At 34.7% G+C, this 17,950-nt stretch overlaps 1 protein-coding gene across 12 annotated transcripts in view; it reads right to left on the bottom strand.

The window, feature by feature from the left end:
* Positions 1 to 958: 958 nt before the first annotated feature.
* The window catches only part of ASB5 (ankyrin repeat and SOCS box containing 5), a 40,459-nt gene continuing 23,467 nt past the window's right edge, over positions 959 to 17,950 (bottom strand). For 5 of the 12 annotated variants that reach the window (XM_027741569.2, XM_027741571.2, XM_039388706.1 and 2 more), the window contains 7 exons: positions 11,422 to 11,489; positions 8,139 to 8,218; positions 6,959 to 7,066; positions 5,404 to 5,554; positions 5,136 to 5,270; positions 2,886 to 3,077; positions 959 to 1,560 (listed from right to left, as the gene is read on the bottom strand). In XM_027741569.2, coding sequence (XP_027597370.1) covers positions 1,433 to 1,560; positions 2,886 to 3,077; positions 5,136 to 5,270; positions 5,404 to 5,554; positions 6,959 to 7,066; positions 8,139 to 8,218; positions 11,422 to 11,489 — 862 coding nt within the window. In that variant the 3' untranslated portion in view covers positions 959 to 1,432. Of the gene's footprint in view, positions 1,561 to 2,885; positions 3,078 to 5,135; positions 5,271 to 5,403; positions 5,555 to 6,958; positions 7,067 to 8,138; positions 8,219 to 11,421; positions 11,490 to 12,750; positions 12,908 to 16,595; positions 16,723 to 17,950 lie in introns of those variants that run through there. The other 7 variants (XM_027741574.2, XM_027741575.2, XM_039388708.1 and 4 more) reach the window with 3 other exon arrangements.

Below are 17,950 nucleotides of genomic sequence, written 5' to 3'. Positions count from 1 at the left end.
ACTAAGCATTCCTCTTTGTGAAAGCTTCCTCTATAGTTAGTTCCTCACTTAGTATCTTTCCAGTAGGAACATAAATACTGAAAGGAGTCACTGAAAAGGAATGGAATAGGGTGAATCACCAAGGGCAAGTGGCAAATTACCAGGTGTCTTATGCTTTGGTTTACAGGAATTGAGTATAAGTCACTGAGAGTGTAATTTGTTCTCAAAGGAACACCAAATGAGAAGACTGAGAGGAGGAGCACTGCATTTCAGTGTAGTCAGATCACATTTTTTGACAAGACAGGCAATCACCAAAATGCAAGGGCATGAGCAAGGCAGAAATCTTTGAGGTTTTCTAATGTCTCTTGGGGGTGTCAGCATTCCTTCTCTGGCTGGAGTTGAACAATAAAATTTGAACCTGTTCACAGAAATGCCTGCTAGAGCATTCTAGGATTTTGCAATATGATTTTTGGTGCTGGGTAATTGTTTATAAACCAGACAGCAAGAGAAATAATGTCCTTTCAAGAGTGATAACCCTCCTGATATGGAGAACTGATGTATTTCTGGAACCTCAAATTCACCTCCTGAACTTTAGCTTGAAGATTCATTATCCACATCTCCACAATATGCCTTCAGAAACCTCATAGAAATACTGCACATTAAAGTATGCCTTTCCCTGAGGCAAATAATTATTTAATATGCCAATGAGCTGTGATACAGCATTGTTATGAAAAGATAAGGAAAGAGCCCATATGATTTTGTTTTACAAGAGGAGATCAAAAGTACCTCAGCATTAAGGCTTTTGAGAAATATTCCTCTGGAATTCTTAAAGCTATGAATTGTATCAATAAACAGAGATTCTATAAAAAACGGAGATCATGTTCACAGCAGCTTAATTCCATTTCACAGCACAGGCAGTGAGGAAGAATAAAGGAAGTTCTTCATTAATTAATCATCTATATAAAGAAAAAGAAAAAAATGACATCCAATCATTTTATTTTTATCAATGTATATAGCGCACCTATCACCAAGTATTTTTAGATACATGAACAATAGAAATTTAAAAACACATACAATACTGACTCCAAATGGACAAACTTAACAGATAATAATGAAGAAACTCTTTGTGGTTCAGGTGTGTCAAAGAGATTTTAAAAATATAAACACAAAATTAACAGCACTAAAGCTATTGAGTATTAAGGTAAAGCTATATAATCACGTCCCAGAGTATCAGCACACTTATTCAATTCAGCTTTATTAGCACCATGGTACTAGTTGCTGAATGGCTCCCAGTTACTATTACATTACCAACACCAGATGTCAAAGATACAATTTTTTTAAGCAATATGCAAAAGGCTCTTTTTCCGCCCAGCAGTTCTTTAGATAAAATGTACAATAAACAGAGAGAAGAAAAAGTACTTGCTATTTAAGTTTCTAACACTTAATTACTATGTTATCTGTATTGTAAGAAATTCTTCAGTATTGTTGGCAACTGGAGCTGTGGAACAAGATGCAGTCTAGCTCTTCCTATGTAATTTCGGATACGTAGTCGGCAGAGCTGACACAGAGAGGATGGTGTGGCTGCAAACGATAAAGGAAGTTTAATTGCACAACAATAAAAGCCAGGACTTAGTTTTACAGCAGTCTTGCACAATAATGGGATTTCTTTAAAAAAATGTTCCCATTTTGCAAATTTGGCCTTTTTCTTCATTTCCTTCATTGCCTTTCTACCCTCAAAGATAAAGACTGGGGCTGCTAAAACCTTGTTCATAGTTAGGGTAATACTGAAAAAAGCAAGGTTTTTAAATTTCAGTGTTTTTAAATTAAAAGCCTGCTCCCAGAAAATAATTTTAAAAACTGCAAGGTTGCTGTTTTTTTAAATTCACAGAACAGATGACATACCTGCTATGGCACTACAAGCTGCACTCCTGATGCATCACTGCATCAAGAATAAGCAGCCAAAATACCCCAAGCCCCTGGTTCACGTTCAGTGATCTTACTAGCTCATCATAACGCCTCTATCCCTCTGCTCCCCACTCCCTCAAAATGAACATTGCTGTTTCTCTGGACAATAAACCCATATTTGTTTCTTGCCAAGTAAATTTTTTTGACATCTTTGCCATGACTTTCAAAAATACTACTAGTCTTGGTAAATTTGTGAAAACCTAAAGGTTTTAGAGGGGTTTTGTTAACAGCATTCAGACTACAGAGTTGTTTCCTTAAGTTCACCTCTAAAGAGATGCTCACAGTTATTGAAATAGTTTTTTTCTCCTGTAGCTTATTTTTACATTATACATAGGTCAGTCTGAACAAATCCAGTTCCCTTAGGAATATTCTCTCTCCAAGGCAACAGACCTTTAAGAGTTTTGAGTGACTCTTGAGTGTCAACTCCTATTTCTCAGGTTCTTATAATTTCATAAAGAAAATTTAGAAAATGAAATTTTTTATACTTTTTGCCCACAATAAAAATAAAGTCCTTTATATGCACTTAAAAATATATTTTTAAAGATATTTTGACAGCTGACCAAAATGAAATATATTTTTGATCTGAAATTTAAATACTTGGTTTCTTTTTAATAAGGTCTGTAATGGCCAATAAAAATGTAGCTTTAAATGTCGACTTGTGCAAACACCCAAAAAACATAAGATGATACTTGTTCAGCTTGTATAAATTTTGATGCTGCTTGGTAAATGGGCTCTATCTAGCCTGAGACTAAATACTCCTGAGTATTTTTATAGTTAAAAAGGAAATTACCTGAATGCTAATATATTCATTTAATACAGCACAATGTAACATCTATAACATGGGTTGTTTGGGTTGTTGAGTTGGGGTTTTTTTGGGTGGGTTTAGGGGGTTTTTTTAATAATACAAGTTACAGTTGCAAAAACACACAGATAAAACTTACCTTCATGGAAGAGCAGCAGTCTCTCCACTAAACTGCTAGGAGCAGCTAAATCAACAGGCCTCTCAAAATCTGAATTTTTGGCATTTATGTCTGCCCCAAATTCAAGGAGTAAGTTTACGATCTCTGTACTAGAATGCTGGGCAGCAGCATGGAGTGGAGTTTGCAAATGCTTTCCTTTCTGCACATTGGCACCTGGTGGGTAGATGCACATAAAGAGATGTCAGAAGAGATTAATTAAAATTGCCATTGAGTAAAAATGCAGCTACAAAATAAACAAAAAACCCCACTGTCCTAGAATGTCCTAGAATGCCACAGTGCATTTAGCCACTTTATTAATCCCATTGCATAGAACTACAGCTAAACACATCAATACAGGGTTTTTTATCCTATGGTTTATTACCTAAGTACAACCAGATAAAAAGAAAAATCAAATCAGGTCACATGAGCATCATTGTTGCCCTAATTATAAAAAAGTACTTTTTGTACACATTTACAAAAATTTGCACTACATAAAAATATACTTTCCTTATTTGAATATTTAGAAAAAATCACTAAACTGAGGTTTTGTATGTATATTTTTATAGGTACACCAACTCAAAAAGGCTGCTTTATAGTTTTTCATGTGTTGAAGCTGGCAAAGGGTTTGTAATAGACTCCCCATCCCATCCAACCTTTATCAAGGATTTATCTATAAATGACTTAATTTAAATTAAGGTAGGATACACAGTCAAGAAATCTAATAGGGAAAAAACCCCTGTACTATTAATTCTCTCAATCATGGAATTCTAATTATTACACTTTTGTATTCAGAAAGAATTATTAACTTATTTTAAATTAAAATTGATTAAATTAATTTGCAGTAATGCATTCATATTCAAGAAAAAAAATCCATATAAGAGTTAAACCAAACCAGCCAGTATGAAAGAATTTCCCTTACAGTCAAGATGATAGACCCCCTAAAACTGAGTTTGCCCCAACAGTTTTCTAGATTATTCTAGTAGAATAAATCCCAGACTTCTTAAGAGAGATTTGCTGATCTTGTGAGACCAAAAATAAGCTTGTGTACCAACTTTACTCCCTGAAACAACACTTTTTGCCTTTTAAATTCCCTTTTGAGTAAAATAATTTATTAATGTCACAGGCCTAGCAATTAGATTTGAAGTCTGAACAACTCACTGTTCTCAATAGTAACAATTTGAGAATACTCCTGCAGTACCATTTTCTTGCTTATTTCATTGTCTATTTGCTTTCCAACTTCTAATACATTCTTACAAACCAATAAAATATGAAAAAATTCAGACTTACTTAAGTAGTTACTTTTGTTCTCAGTTTACATATCCTTTTTCTATTCCAGGGAGCCAAAATATGTAGAATAAGCCATTCTATTGCTTTTTTTTATGTATGGTAGTATCTGAATCCCCAAATATGCTAATTATACTTTTGCTGTTCTTAAATATGAAAAATCATGACATAGGATAGTTAATCATCTAAAGAGACTGAATCAATGAGAAACAACTTAGCTGTTTAAGTTCTAAATATAACATGCAATCAGCTAGAAAAACAATTCTGGTGCAATGATAGCAAGGCTGAATTATTCTTATATATATATTTTCCTTCATTGTGCTACAGGACATGAGAGCCCTGTATGTCATTACCTGAAGCACAGCAAATGATCCTGTAGCTATGCCCATTGTGTCCCTGGGCTTGTACTAAAACAGAGCAAGCCTCCAACATCTCTTTCCAGTTGATTAAATAAATAACGAAATTTAGGAAATTTGTTATTTTGAAATTTGTGAAATTTAGGATCGATTACCTTTTACCTCTTCCCTCTGCTACTCAGCCTCTCTGCCTTGTGAAAAGATCAAACAGAATATTCTGAAGAATGAAAGAAAGTGGGACTACATTGCTAAAATAGTTCTGTTGAAATCTCAATGATTTCAAAGCTGATTTTTTATCCTTGTCTTTCCTACAGAAAATGAATAGCTACAAATCTGTAGTAGGTACTAAAAATTTTGAACATCCATTCTTACTTGTCTTGCTTCCTTTTTTGGTCATACACTCACTATATCACCAAAAAAAGAAAGACACGGTAATTTATTGTAAGAAAACACGCATCACAGCATAACATTTGAAGTAGAGCCCTGCAAGGAAGTGTTCTAGTTCCAATGACTCAGCAGAGCTAACTTTAAAGGTGAGTAGAGTATGCTGATTTTACAGACTAGTAATATTTTTATTTAAATCATTACATACCTGCATAAAGAAGCTTTCGAATGCAGTGGATCTGCTGTGAAACGCAAGCTACATACAGAGGTGTTCCTAAATGAGGAAGGTCTTGGTCAACATCTATACCCCAGGATATCAGTACCTCCAGACATTCACTGTGACCTGTCAGTACAAAGCACGACAGAGTTTGCTCAACTTCAGTAAGCTGTCTCAGACAAAACCTCACACATTTCTTAACCCTGTTACTGAGATATTGGTCAACTGCCCCATGTTTATTCAGCAGGTAATTTCTTACCTCTGCTGGCTGCTTCATGAGTTGGTGAAGGCAGACAGGACTCCCACTGAGCTTTGGCACCATACTGTAACAGGAGCTCAGCACATGCTGCACTGCCTCTCGAACAGGCATTAAATAAAGGTGTCACTCCATCAATTGTTGTGGCATTTACCTAGAATACATATAATCTATTTAAGAACAGAATTGAAAGAAAGGTAGATTTTTAAACAGGAAATAGTTAGAAATTGCATTAAAACACACACACAAAAAAGATACTAGTTAGAATAATAGCTCAACTGACCAGTCCCTGTCCTACTGTCTTCCTCATACCACACCCTTCATTTGAGATTAGTTTACTAATATTCTTGTTAAACTAGGTTGAATAAACTAAAATACACCTGGAATACTAAAGAGCACACATTGATATCTGGGGAGTAAATAATTTTCAAAAGTCATTGCACTGAGCTTGTTTCACTAATACAGAAAATCTACACTTTGGTAGTAACACGTTAACAGGGACCTTCTCTCTGCAGCTCTGGCAAGTCCATATTAAATGTGAGAATTATTTGCCATTTTTTTCTGTAGTTTTAGGCTCCAGGTTGGAGTGATATTTCACAGGATGGAGGCAAAGCTAATAGCACAGGCTCACTGTTTTTATACCAACCTCATCACCGCACTGGTTAACTGAGTATTTCCAGTCTGAGAGAAGAAGGAGAGAAACTAGGCAACTTTGTGAGGGCTAATAATACTAAAGGAAGGAGCACAGGTATTAGGAGAGGGCTCCTTCCAGGACTCTGGCCTATCATCTTTCGTACACCCTCAAACCCACCAAACCAATTAAAAGTACTAAAAATAAATCAGGTGTGAAAATGAAATTTTTTCCTATAGTTTTTTCTATAGTGTCTATAGTTTTCTATCTTTAGAATCCTTGTGCTAGGTAAAGTGGAGAGGCATTGTTTTTGGAAACATCTATGTATCTTTTTTTTTTTTTCTGTTATAACATAGATATATTCTACACGGTTTTCAAACCTGAATTTGTAAGGACAGTAAATATTTGAATTACAAAGATCAGAGACTTGGGAAGGTATGCATTTGAACTCTGATGTCAGCAGGAATTGTAGTGAAAGTGATCTATAAAGTCCCATTTTTGTTTTGGGATAAAAGATAAGACAGTCTATGTCAGTACAGAAAAGAGGCAGTGCTTTTTTGTACTCAGACCAAAGAATTTTAAGTGCACACAGGTGTAGTGTGACAACAGACATTCTGATGATTAAAAGAACAGTCTCCTGAAAGCCACTCAAAGCAAAAAGGAATCCAGTAGAGGAGAGAAATGCATTCCATATTTTAGAAACACTTGATGAATACTTCATTACTCTGTCTCAGTGTCCGCCCATCACTGTCTTTTGCTAGCATTCAGATGGTAGCTTTTTGTAAATAAATGAGATGAACACAACCAATAGGGTGAGTAGAGGGAAATACCAATCAAAAATAAAAATCAAGGAATATATCCTTCTCAGTTAAACCAAGGTTAGCATTGGACTTCATGCTAAAAAAAACCCAAAACCCAAAGCCTTACATTTGCTCCTGCTTCAAGGAGGATTCTTGCGCATCCTACATGATCTCCCAGGCAGGCTTCATGAAGTGGAGTTACTTGGTCAATTGTTAGTGTGTCTACATTGTACCCCTAAAATAGATGTGAATGACATTTAAAGATCATACAAAAGCTATTAAGAGTCAGTCCCTCACACTACTGTTCAAATGAATAGTTTAAAATATTCTAAATAGGCTTAAAACAGAACTTGTAATAAGTAAATCCTCAATGAGCATAGAAAGAATCTTTCATCAATCAGTGTATAACAGAATAAAAGTAAATTCTCAACTCTTCTTTTTTTTTTCTTTTTTTTTTTTTAATTAGAAATAGGCATAGGACATAGAGGGTATAAAGAAGATTGAAACAGACTGTTGAGATGCACAGTGATAGGGCAAAAGACAACAGACCCAAGTTGGAACATGCTAAATTCCAATTAGTTATATGGAAAAAAATTAACAGTGAAACCCCAGAACAGGGGTGCATCTCCGCTCTTGGTGATCTTTGAAACACAACAAGGACCTGAGTCTAAACTCTACAGTGACTCAATGATCCTCTGACTTAAGTTTTGAAATATCCAAAGCCATGAATTTTAGCAAGGAAAACATTCATTGGATTGATAAAATCATCAAGCCCTTGAAGTTTTCTGCAGTTGATGTTGTTTGATTCTTAAGAACTAATAGGGATCTATAGTATAATTATGCAGTATTAAAATAGCTGATAGGACAGTACTGTAATATTGAAATTTAGCAGTTTGAGTCTCTCCCTTCACTATTAAATATTATTTTTCTTAAATGACAACTATGCAAAACCCAGAATCTTTCAGTGATTCTTCTCATTACCTAGTATCTTCCTGACTAGCTCTATTTATTCAAAGCAGTTTAAAGCAGTGGAACTACAACAATTTATACCATGCAAGAGGGGAAGACTAACATACATTTAGTCACAATTTTCATAATTTTTTTTTGGGGGGGAGACTTTAAAATATACAGAGGAAATATTTTAAATACTAACATATATTTTAATATGAAAAATTCCTACATGTGTATTGCTCTGAAAAATTCAAGTGAAAAAAAGCAAAACAAAGCATACTAAATTTGCATTAATAATCTATGCTGAGAAATTAAGTAACATTAAAAATAAATAACTGTAAGAACACAGCCTTTACCTGTGACAATAAAGTCTTTAGAGAAAGAAGACGTCCTTGGCTGGCTGCCTCATGCAGAGGTGAGCGATCTGCCCAAGAACCTATATAAGAACAACATTTATTGAATAAACCATGGGAATTACAAAGGGTTTGGAATGCATAGAGCAAGGTAGAAAATATAATGCACAGAACGAAGTCAATTGTCCTATGACATTAATTTTTCCTCTTTAGTGACTATATTTCAAATTATCAGTTTCTAAACAATAAAACCTGCTCTATTATTTACTGTAAACATCTCTAATAAATGATTATGAGGTACAGATAATAAAATATTGAGATACTGATTTCATTAATCTGACTTAATAAATTCATCAATTACTATATTTTCCACTTCTATTTTTGCATTGTTTATTTTTAATACAAATAATATAACTTATTTTTGTAGCTGATATATAAGCTTATTTGACCTTAAACCAGACATAAACCCGCCCGAAGAAGTCATGAAGAAACTGATGTATATGAAAATCAATGTGGAAATCCCTGTGTATGATGAGATTAATTTGCAGCTACTACACTATTGCAAGTAGAGAAATACAGTGAGAACCACACTAAAAAAGTTACTATAGTAGAAATATGATATTAAGTCTAAGTTCTCATTCCATAAGCTATTAGACCTAAAAACAATTAGATATGCTTACTGTAAAAGTTTGGCATTTATTTATCACCCTCATAAAAGAAAGGAGAAAAACAAAACAGGAACACAACAACAACCCAGTCTTCACACACATACCCCCCGTAACTCCCAGCCTAGATTCCAGAGTCATCCTGCAGCTTTTGGTGAGGCACCTGCCCTTTCCTCTAGAAGATTGGATACTGAACAGGTTCCTTCTAGCCATTCAGGTTTGCACGCACAGCTGATACCAATTTATTTAATGAATTTTGCAAATCGAGTTTTGACAGACTGTGCAAGGAAGAATCATCTTTAAAATTTATTATGAATTACCGATATTTTTTCCTGTAAGAAGAAAATCACTAAAACTGTAAAATACTAATACAATCACTCGTGTGAGTTATATCAAGCCCTCCAAAATCCCTGAAGAAACATAGAGAGAATTAACTAAATATAATGAACTGATAACACGGGCAGATGAATCTTCAATGCGTAAAGGTCTTCAACTTTGTCCCTTGCAATGGACAGGAACTGCCTACAGAGCCAGTTACTGCATTTTAGTGACAAGGCAATTAACCTTAAATGAGAAGGCTGTTGCTCAATCACTGACAATTATCAGTCCAAACTCTAAGATAACTACACACCAGAAATAGACCCTATTTCTGTTTCCTATTGGTCTCCTTCTGTTCACCAGCCTGTTTCAGAAAGTACACTTTTGGTTACTATAAACAACCCCCTGAAATCACATGAAGAATGACTAAAAAGATTAAAGCTGCTCAACCTGAAAAGAAATTAAGGGATAGTTAAAAACATGTGAAATAGCGCACAACAGGAAAATGTAGATAAAACCTCAATTTTCCTAGAGGTGTTAGGGAATGAAACTAAAATTTACAGAGATAAATGCAAACTAAAATTTGCATCTTAGAGAATATATAACTGCTCTTTGTAACTCAGCACTACTGAACACTATTGAGATCAAAAACTTAGCAAAACAAAAGCACAGCTGAGTATTTATCATAAAAGTACATAAATCTGATCACGGAAGTTAAAAAATATGAGACTAAGGCTTTATAAACCTGATTTTAAAAATGCAGGGAGATTTCTATTATGTCAGAGTATCCTGTATGTGTGAAGCTCCTTGTGTTCTTTGATCTGCCAGAGTAGATGGACCACTGGCAAGATCCAGTTTCCAGTACTCTGTCAGAATTATTTGCACTAAGTTCTTATTATATGTGTGTGCACATATATACACATGCACACACATCGCTCCCTGTATTTTCTACTTCAAGCTTATTTAATGTAATGTTTTGAAATTCTTATTGTTAGTCAGAATAACAGCTAAAAACACCCACGCATAAAGTGATTGGGATTTTAAGGGTTATTATACCACAAAAAACAGAGTTCAGAAATATTAAAGTGACCCAATTTTGACAAAATAGAAGTATTTTCTCTGTCATCCCAATAAGCTCAAATAGATTTATTCTACTGTAGTAGAATACACCGATGTGTGTAATCACAATGAGTATTTTGATCAATGTTTTCCTTCTTCTGCAGTATTACTTGAATGAGCACTCAACTTGTTCTAATTCAAATGAATTAGATCCACTAAGTTCTCCTGCTGGCAGCTAAAAAAAAAAAAGATTTAAATCTGTATTTAGAGGTTGCTTTTGGTATTTTGTCTCCCTGTCTCTATATACAAGAACATGTCTCTCTCGACAGTTTATCCTACTCAATGGGGGGAAAAAAGCATAACTAATTATATAGAAAAACATCTTATAAAATTGCGTCATGGAGTTTTTCTGTCCATTAAATACAATCACACTTCAGACATTTTTATAGCCATGTATAAATAGAACAAAGATGCAGGTAGGATCTGAAAACAACAATTTTTCACCTTTCTTTCCTTCACCTCCTTCATTCTTGGATTGATCAGAAGAAGTCTGTTAATTACTCCAATGACATTTGAGAATAAATTTATGCCAGATCCCATTGTAACCTCTGTTTGGTACATACACCTACCTTATAAAACTATCTTCATGTAGAGATCTATGTCAGCCAGATGTATTTAATGGTAAACCCATTAAATACAAAATGCTTGTATCATCTCTTCTGCAAATAAAATCTATAAGCAGAAATATTTTGTGCCAACCAAGTTTGGAAAAAAAATTTAGATTCCAACTGATTGGTTGGTATACATAGTAATTAATTATTAAATACCACAGGGGTAAGAATAAATATCACAAATAAACATCAAAGGTGTCTTAAATTCTTTGCCTAGATTGCTGTCTTCTGCTAATCTACAAACTTACTATGTCTCTCACTTAGAAGGCATTAGCAAGAATATAAACAAGGACACTTTTTCATTCATTGGTGTCTGTTACAACAGTATTAGCAAACACAGGCTATTCCAAAATTGTTAATATATTCGTTCCCTACTGATGTTGTCTCTGACAGATGAAGAATACAAAGGATCTCTAAGCCACATTAGTTCCAAGTTCTCTGATGTATAGTTTACCAGGAGGCCAAATTATTACAAAGCATTATTGCTTTGTAATCATTAACAAGAAAGATTAAATATATTCACTGTATTAACAAGTGAAGTTAAAAAAAAAGTTACAAATCATCATACAATACCTAAATCTCCATCTCCCCATGGCACTTCCAGCCAACTGCAATTATAAATCCTACTCATTTCTTTCAATCTGGAAAATAAAAAAAAAAATAAAATAATAATAAAAAAAATCTGCTCTTGCTAGTTGGGCCATTCTTAATATACTCCAGCTATGTTCGGAAGGAGATCAGCAGCTCCCTGTAATATGAACTTTCACTCTTCAGTAAACATAGCTCAAAGATATGAGCGTGTACAAGTTGCCCATTTCTTTTCTTATGTTAAAGGACTGTGGCTGTTTTTGTTAATTTTTCACATTTCTTTTTTTATCATAGCAACTTCTCAAAGTGCCAGTATCGGTGCATTTGCCTTCAAAGACAGATAACTAGAATTTCAACAAAAGAGAAACTCAGTTGATATGAATAAACTGCAGAAAAAACTCCCCCTTTCTAAACCTCATGTAAAGAGACAGTTTTATATCCTCAAAAATCAGTGTTACTACATAGATTTTTAAGGAAAGCACTGCCAAATGTATGTATGTTATTTTACTCATTACTCATATCTAGAAAAGAAATAATTTGAATAATACACATACTATAAAAGAATGGTCTGAAATAATATTCTGAACATGTTTCAAATGCAGTTTGATCTGTATACTAAACCAGGGTTTTCTTTTAGTAGTTCACTATTGCCCCAAATATCTTCTAAAATATTCTTTGCTTGTTAAATTGGGATGTTGACAGCTATTCTCAGCAGTGAATACATAATTCTCAGTGAAAATGCTCAAAAATGGGGATTTGCAATTCTGACTTTGATCCATTTCTAAGTCATTAATGTTCTCTTTCTCACATATTCCTACAAAATTCACTCCTTTATATCTGCCTACAATTATTAATAAGTCATTCCTGCAGTTGTAATCAGAGTAGTAAAATACTAACTAAAAATATTTTCACAAGAGTCATTACCTTCAGTCATGCCATCTTGTTGTGTTTATTTCTAAAAATTTGTTTCGTCTTCACAAACAAAACAAAACAAAACAGCCTGAGTCACTATAAAAGGTACATTAAAAGCTGGACTTTCAAAAGAAGAACTGTAATGAATGAAAGTCTTCTTAGTGACTTCATTGAGAGAATATTTATACCAGAGCTCAGCACTTAAGAAAATTACTGCTCTAAGGCTAAATAGGTTGTGTCCCAGTCCTCAGAAGAAGCAGTATCATCAAAGAAGAATTGAAAACAGAAGCCTGACACAGCTCGTTATTGGGAGATGAGAAACAGAGTATTTGGAAAGTGTTGTAGCTAATATTTATTTCTGCAAAACCAACAAATGCTATTTATTAAGATAAGCACTGTTACCTTTTATTTCTTAAGAGGTATTCTGAGTCCTTCAGTTTGTGGCAACTGTTGTAACAGACAGGATCAATAACTACAGGAGAAAAACTCTGCAACATTATAGTCCCAAAATCAACTGAGTCACTTCACTCCCTGATATTTTGTATATGTAATTAAGTTCTAACAGATTTTTACTGTGGCACTATAAAACTATCCATTTTTTTAAAGCCCTCATAGGATAAAGAAGAGTGTCAACTACTTAACTGATATTTGATGCTGAAAACTATTGAAAAGAATCTTAAATCAAGCATATAAAAGTTAAGAAATTAAATCTGTATATACACAATGAAAACTTGATTGGTTCAAACCAGTATAATTTCCAGTGTTTATCATAAGGCAGACTTTCAAAATTTGGGGATTTCATTTCAAATGCAAATGCCAAAAATTTCCTACTCTTGAAAACCATACAAAGCAAAGCTATTTTCCCACACAATTCTGTCTATGATGCACCTGCACTACATGACCACACATCAGTTTTGCCATTCCAGTGCTGGATTCAATGAACGAGTTAGTATTCACAATTTTTTTGTATCTCCATATTTAGCAGGATCTCTCGCTCTTTAAGACATGCTATCCAAACTATAAACTAAGTATAACACTGTTAATTTTATATTCCTGTTTTCATGGTATCCTCCCAATAACAAATGAATACTTCAAGCCCCCTTCTGAATCTATCTTCAGAACATCATCCATTCATATTAATTTATAACTAATGAACCAAAAGACAGAGTTTTTGCTTAAATTGTAAAACCAATCTAATAGCTTATTTTTTTTCTGAGTAGTTAAGCATTTGAGGGTACACTGAAAGCACGGTTTAATTATGGTTGTGAGAGCTTTGAGCTTCTGAAATTTCAGCCTTAGATAATAACCATGATGAGCCAAGAAACTTTTAGGTTAGGTGACTGGTCTTAAAACACATAGGTGCCACAGCTAAGACAAGAATAGAATTTGCTTTTAGGGACATTAAAATGTTAACCCTTTTCCCCTGCCATCCACTACAAGCTTTCTAACCTTTGCAACATACAGGAAAACATTGGGTGTATTTTTTCTGACTATAAACCTAATGCATTCTCAGAACACCATTCATCTTGCACATCAAAGGAGGCAGGGGCTTTGTTGAAGAGCACAGCATGTGACTGTGCTGTCAAATACCGGGTTATAATGCATTAGAGGGTCAAATTAGTGTGGCACAGGGAACATTTTGAGTGCCTTGGCACTGCAATTTAGCTTTTCAGGCAGAAAAATGAGCCACTGAACTCTATAAAAAGCCTAAAAAACCACAACAGCAATATCCAAACACAGCTCGCTTGGTTCCCAACAGAAACAACATTGTGGTACATGAAGACAATGGCAACATCAGCAGCAGTTGCTGCTGGTTCTGTGCTGGGCCTTGCACACATGGGAAGAAGTTGTCAGGCTCATTCTCCTGTCACATGAAAGCACAGTTACCCTCTCCATTGCTCATGCACAGTTTCTTTTTTCCATCTTCTTGAAGGACCAACTGTCTGGATATTTTTCTAGCCTAAAGTAGCTTGCAAAGTCTGTGTTTCTTAGCTAGAGTACCAAGGTGTAAAATCACATGAATCTCCAAATTCAGTAACTTGTTCAATCACATCAGATTTGATTTGAACATGTGGAGCAGCTGGTAATATTTTTCAGCTGTTATTATTTCCTTGGACAAGTCATTAAAACAAAGTAAGGGCTTTTCATCCCCTCCCCAGCTAGAAGGTGACAGGAAATGCATACAGACATTCCGAGCTGAGTGCAGACTTTGGAGGATTTATGTCTAGAATAATTTTTCTTGTCAGTTGCAGCCTCAGCCTTAATCCAGACTACAGGCAATTTTCCCCAAGATGTGCTGAGATTTCTCAGTATCTTCCCAGTCTGCCTGAGAATGCAGCACAGGGCCCAATCCCAAGCCTTAAAAGCAGTACACAACTGTGCAGCAAAGCTGAGCCTAGTGTGTTGATTTTTGTCACATCCAGGATATTTTGGTAAAATAGCCTGGTTGTGGTCCCTCAAACCAGTAGGCTGAAGACCTTTTTCTAGTCTGACTACCCTTTCACCCTTCTATCAAATCTTATCATGATATATTCCACTCCTCACAAAACTTTTGGTCCACTTTCCAATCTGCATATTTAATTACAGACTGCACTGAAGTATGACTTTCTCCTCCTTTGTTCTGCAAGGGTGCCTGCAGAGTAAAGTCAGGTTTGGATATTTCCATGGATGAGAACAGTAAGGGAGGAAAGAAGCATCCTTCAGATTTGATAAAAGACATACCTGTTATTCAAGTGAACCGCAACAACCAGAAGTCTCAACTGCAACAACAGAAGCCTCTCAGTACTTCAAGATGTCCATCAATAAATATATATACCCAGTTTGGCAATTGCAAAGAGGCTGTAAGTAGCTGGACCATGTTAAGGTGAATTCTTCAGAAAATTTTACTTTCCATATTTTACTGTGATTCTCAGAATTTCAAAACTAGACTAATTGTGCCTAATTCTTTATAAGAATAGCAAGAGAGCCTAAACATAAACCATATCAAGGTGCAGCTAGTGCTAACACTAACAATACACTGTTATGAAATTTCCTTTCAGCCGAGAGTGAATGTCCTAGCTTTTTGGGAACTACTGACCTAACTAGCTAAAATATCCATAAATAAAAATTTCTGTAGGTCAGGAAATCTTAATTCAAACAGTGAACAACATGAGGGCAAAAGATGCTCTGGATATTAAAACTGATGAATAAATACAACCTTACAGCATCATTGCAGTCAAATGGTTACTTAGAAGATAAGAAAACTGGTGCTTAAATTCTTGAATATTGCTTAATTCTAAAACTGTAAGTACTGGAAATCAGCAAAGGTATTTTAAGAATAACTCTGAGTCCTATAATATATAGCTGTATTCTACATAGTAAATTCATAATTCCTTTATGCATATGAAATCACTCTTTCCTGTCTGCTTCTTTCTTGGCTATTTAAACATCTCCAGTTTTTAATCTTATAACATATTATCATGAATTTCAAGTTTGATTTCCTTAATTTCTTTTTTTGTCTCACTCTACACCTTATAACATCTTCAATATTAAATGGAATCATGATCACTCTCTTAAAAAAATTCCTCTTAGACTCTCACAATTACTTAATGCTCCCTTTTACATACTTGTATTATGAAAAAAACTGGAAATCATGGTACAGGCAATGGGAGTCCTAAACACTTCTATCATAATGGAGTTTGTTCCTCATTCCTGAAACTGTCAGTGATAAGCAACTTAAATACCTCCTCAGTACTTCTCTATTCAAAGCCTTGCAATTATATCTTTGTCTTTAGTATCTTAGTAGAGGACAATAATTCTGTCACATGTAGTTCCTCTACTGCCTCCTGTTTCAGCTACCTATAAACTCTTTCCATATGAAGTTATATGTAAAGTTTACTCCTCCCCCTCCTTTCATTCCCCGGTTCCCTCTTGTAAACAATTAACCTTCAGTATCCAGTTACCTTGTGACAGGACACCAAAAGTCAGGGTAAGTCAAGCCTTAAACTCTTGCATAAAACAAATAGGGCAGATAAACAAGAAACGGCATTTTTGATCAGCTGATAAGAGAGCAGAAAGAACAAAAATAGCTTCAACACCCTTCTGTTAACCCATGCAAGACAATAAAGTGCCACTAGCATAAGCATGCATTTACATTACAGCTAAGAAAAAAAAACAAAAAAAACCCCCAGTTTATAGCTAGAACATCATAAATTGGGTCATCTTAGCATATTTCAGTACACAGTTTCTGAAATGGCTGCTATACTAACCTTGGCTGGTCAGAATACCCCAGCTAGCTTTCCGTTTGGCAGGACACTCCCCTATACTTTCTAGGCGTCTTTTGGGGAGATTCTGGCTCCTCTGAACAGCAGTGTTTGTTGTCATGATTTGTTTCTCGAGGACAGCTTGTCTGTCATTGGTGCAGGTACTCTGGTCTGACGAACATCCACAAATGAATTTCTACCACCTTTTTTCCTCCTTTCGCTTTTTCACAGAGGATCTTGCTGTACTTACTGTAGAATTGCTACAACACTGAAATCCATTCAGGAACATTTACTAGCTTGGACTAGTGACTACAGAGTGGGGGAAGGGAAGGACTGCTCTAGCATTTTCTATTTTTAAAACAGAGAAAGAATCAGCTTAGCTACAGCACGAGTCTTAACTATTTACATGATTTAAATGGAAAGAAGGTGTTAATTTTTTAATCATTTAACACAAAAAAGAAACAGATCCATAAAGCTTAAATATCCAAATGCTTTGCTGCTTGAATACCAAGCAACCTAAAACATAAAAACAAACCTATTTTATCAGAATGGAAATTATTTTAAGAATAGAAACAAGAATTATGACTGCATCGGGCTTTACTTATATGTAATGTGCAGTTAAGAGAGATTTTGGAATTCAGGAGAAACCATGAAACTATGAAGCATTGCTGGTTTTTTGTGGTTTGTTTGTTGTTATTTTAAATTGGGAACAAATTATTCTACAAATATCAACTGGAAACTACATCCTGAATAAAAGCATGCTTTGATTACAAAAAAAAAATGGTTATTTTGAAATTCTGATCCCATTATGAAAGTAAGGCTGTCGTCCTCTCACAAGAACCAAAAGTCAATATTTTTTTAATAATAACAAAATACCCCAAATAGTACTAGAACTTTTTTTGTCCATGATTACGTATCACAGTGATACTATAGAACAGAAATCTGCAGAGAGAACAAATCCGTGACAGAATTCCAGCATGATTAAAGAGGACGGTGATTTCTCTTTGCTAATAACATGTTAAAACGTTGCCTTTATCTTGCTGCCAGTTCCTTCTAGTATTTCATCACTATCCTCTTCTACAGATATAAAAACTAGCCACTTTTAAATTTTTTAAAAGCAAATCAGCATTACTGAATTAGTGAAACTACTCTTTTCAGGTACCGACAAAACTCAATCCCTAAAATGTTGAAATAATACACAGGTATTTAATGAAATTTTCTATATCCCTCTTGGTTTTCTTTAAGAGAAAATCAGAGGCAAGATTACAGTTAGATAGGGTGAGGGGAAGAAGGAGCAGTTCAGCTGCAAATTTCACCTTGAAATTACAGCATATGAGAACTGCCTTACTTGGAATAGTGCT

The sequence above is a fragment of the Pipra filicauda genome, unplaced genomic scaffold (assembly GCF_003945595.2).
Source record: "Pipra filicauda isolate LSUMZ 115617 unplaced genomic scaffold, ASM394559v2 scaffold67_size6003252_pilon, whole genome shotgun sequence".
NCBI lineage: Eukaryota > Metazoa > Chordata > Aves > Passeriformes > Pipridae > Pipra > Pipra filicauda.
This window is presented reverse-complemented; position numbering and strand designations above follow the sequence as displayed.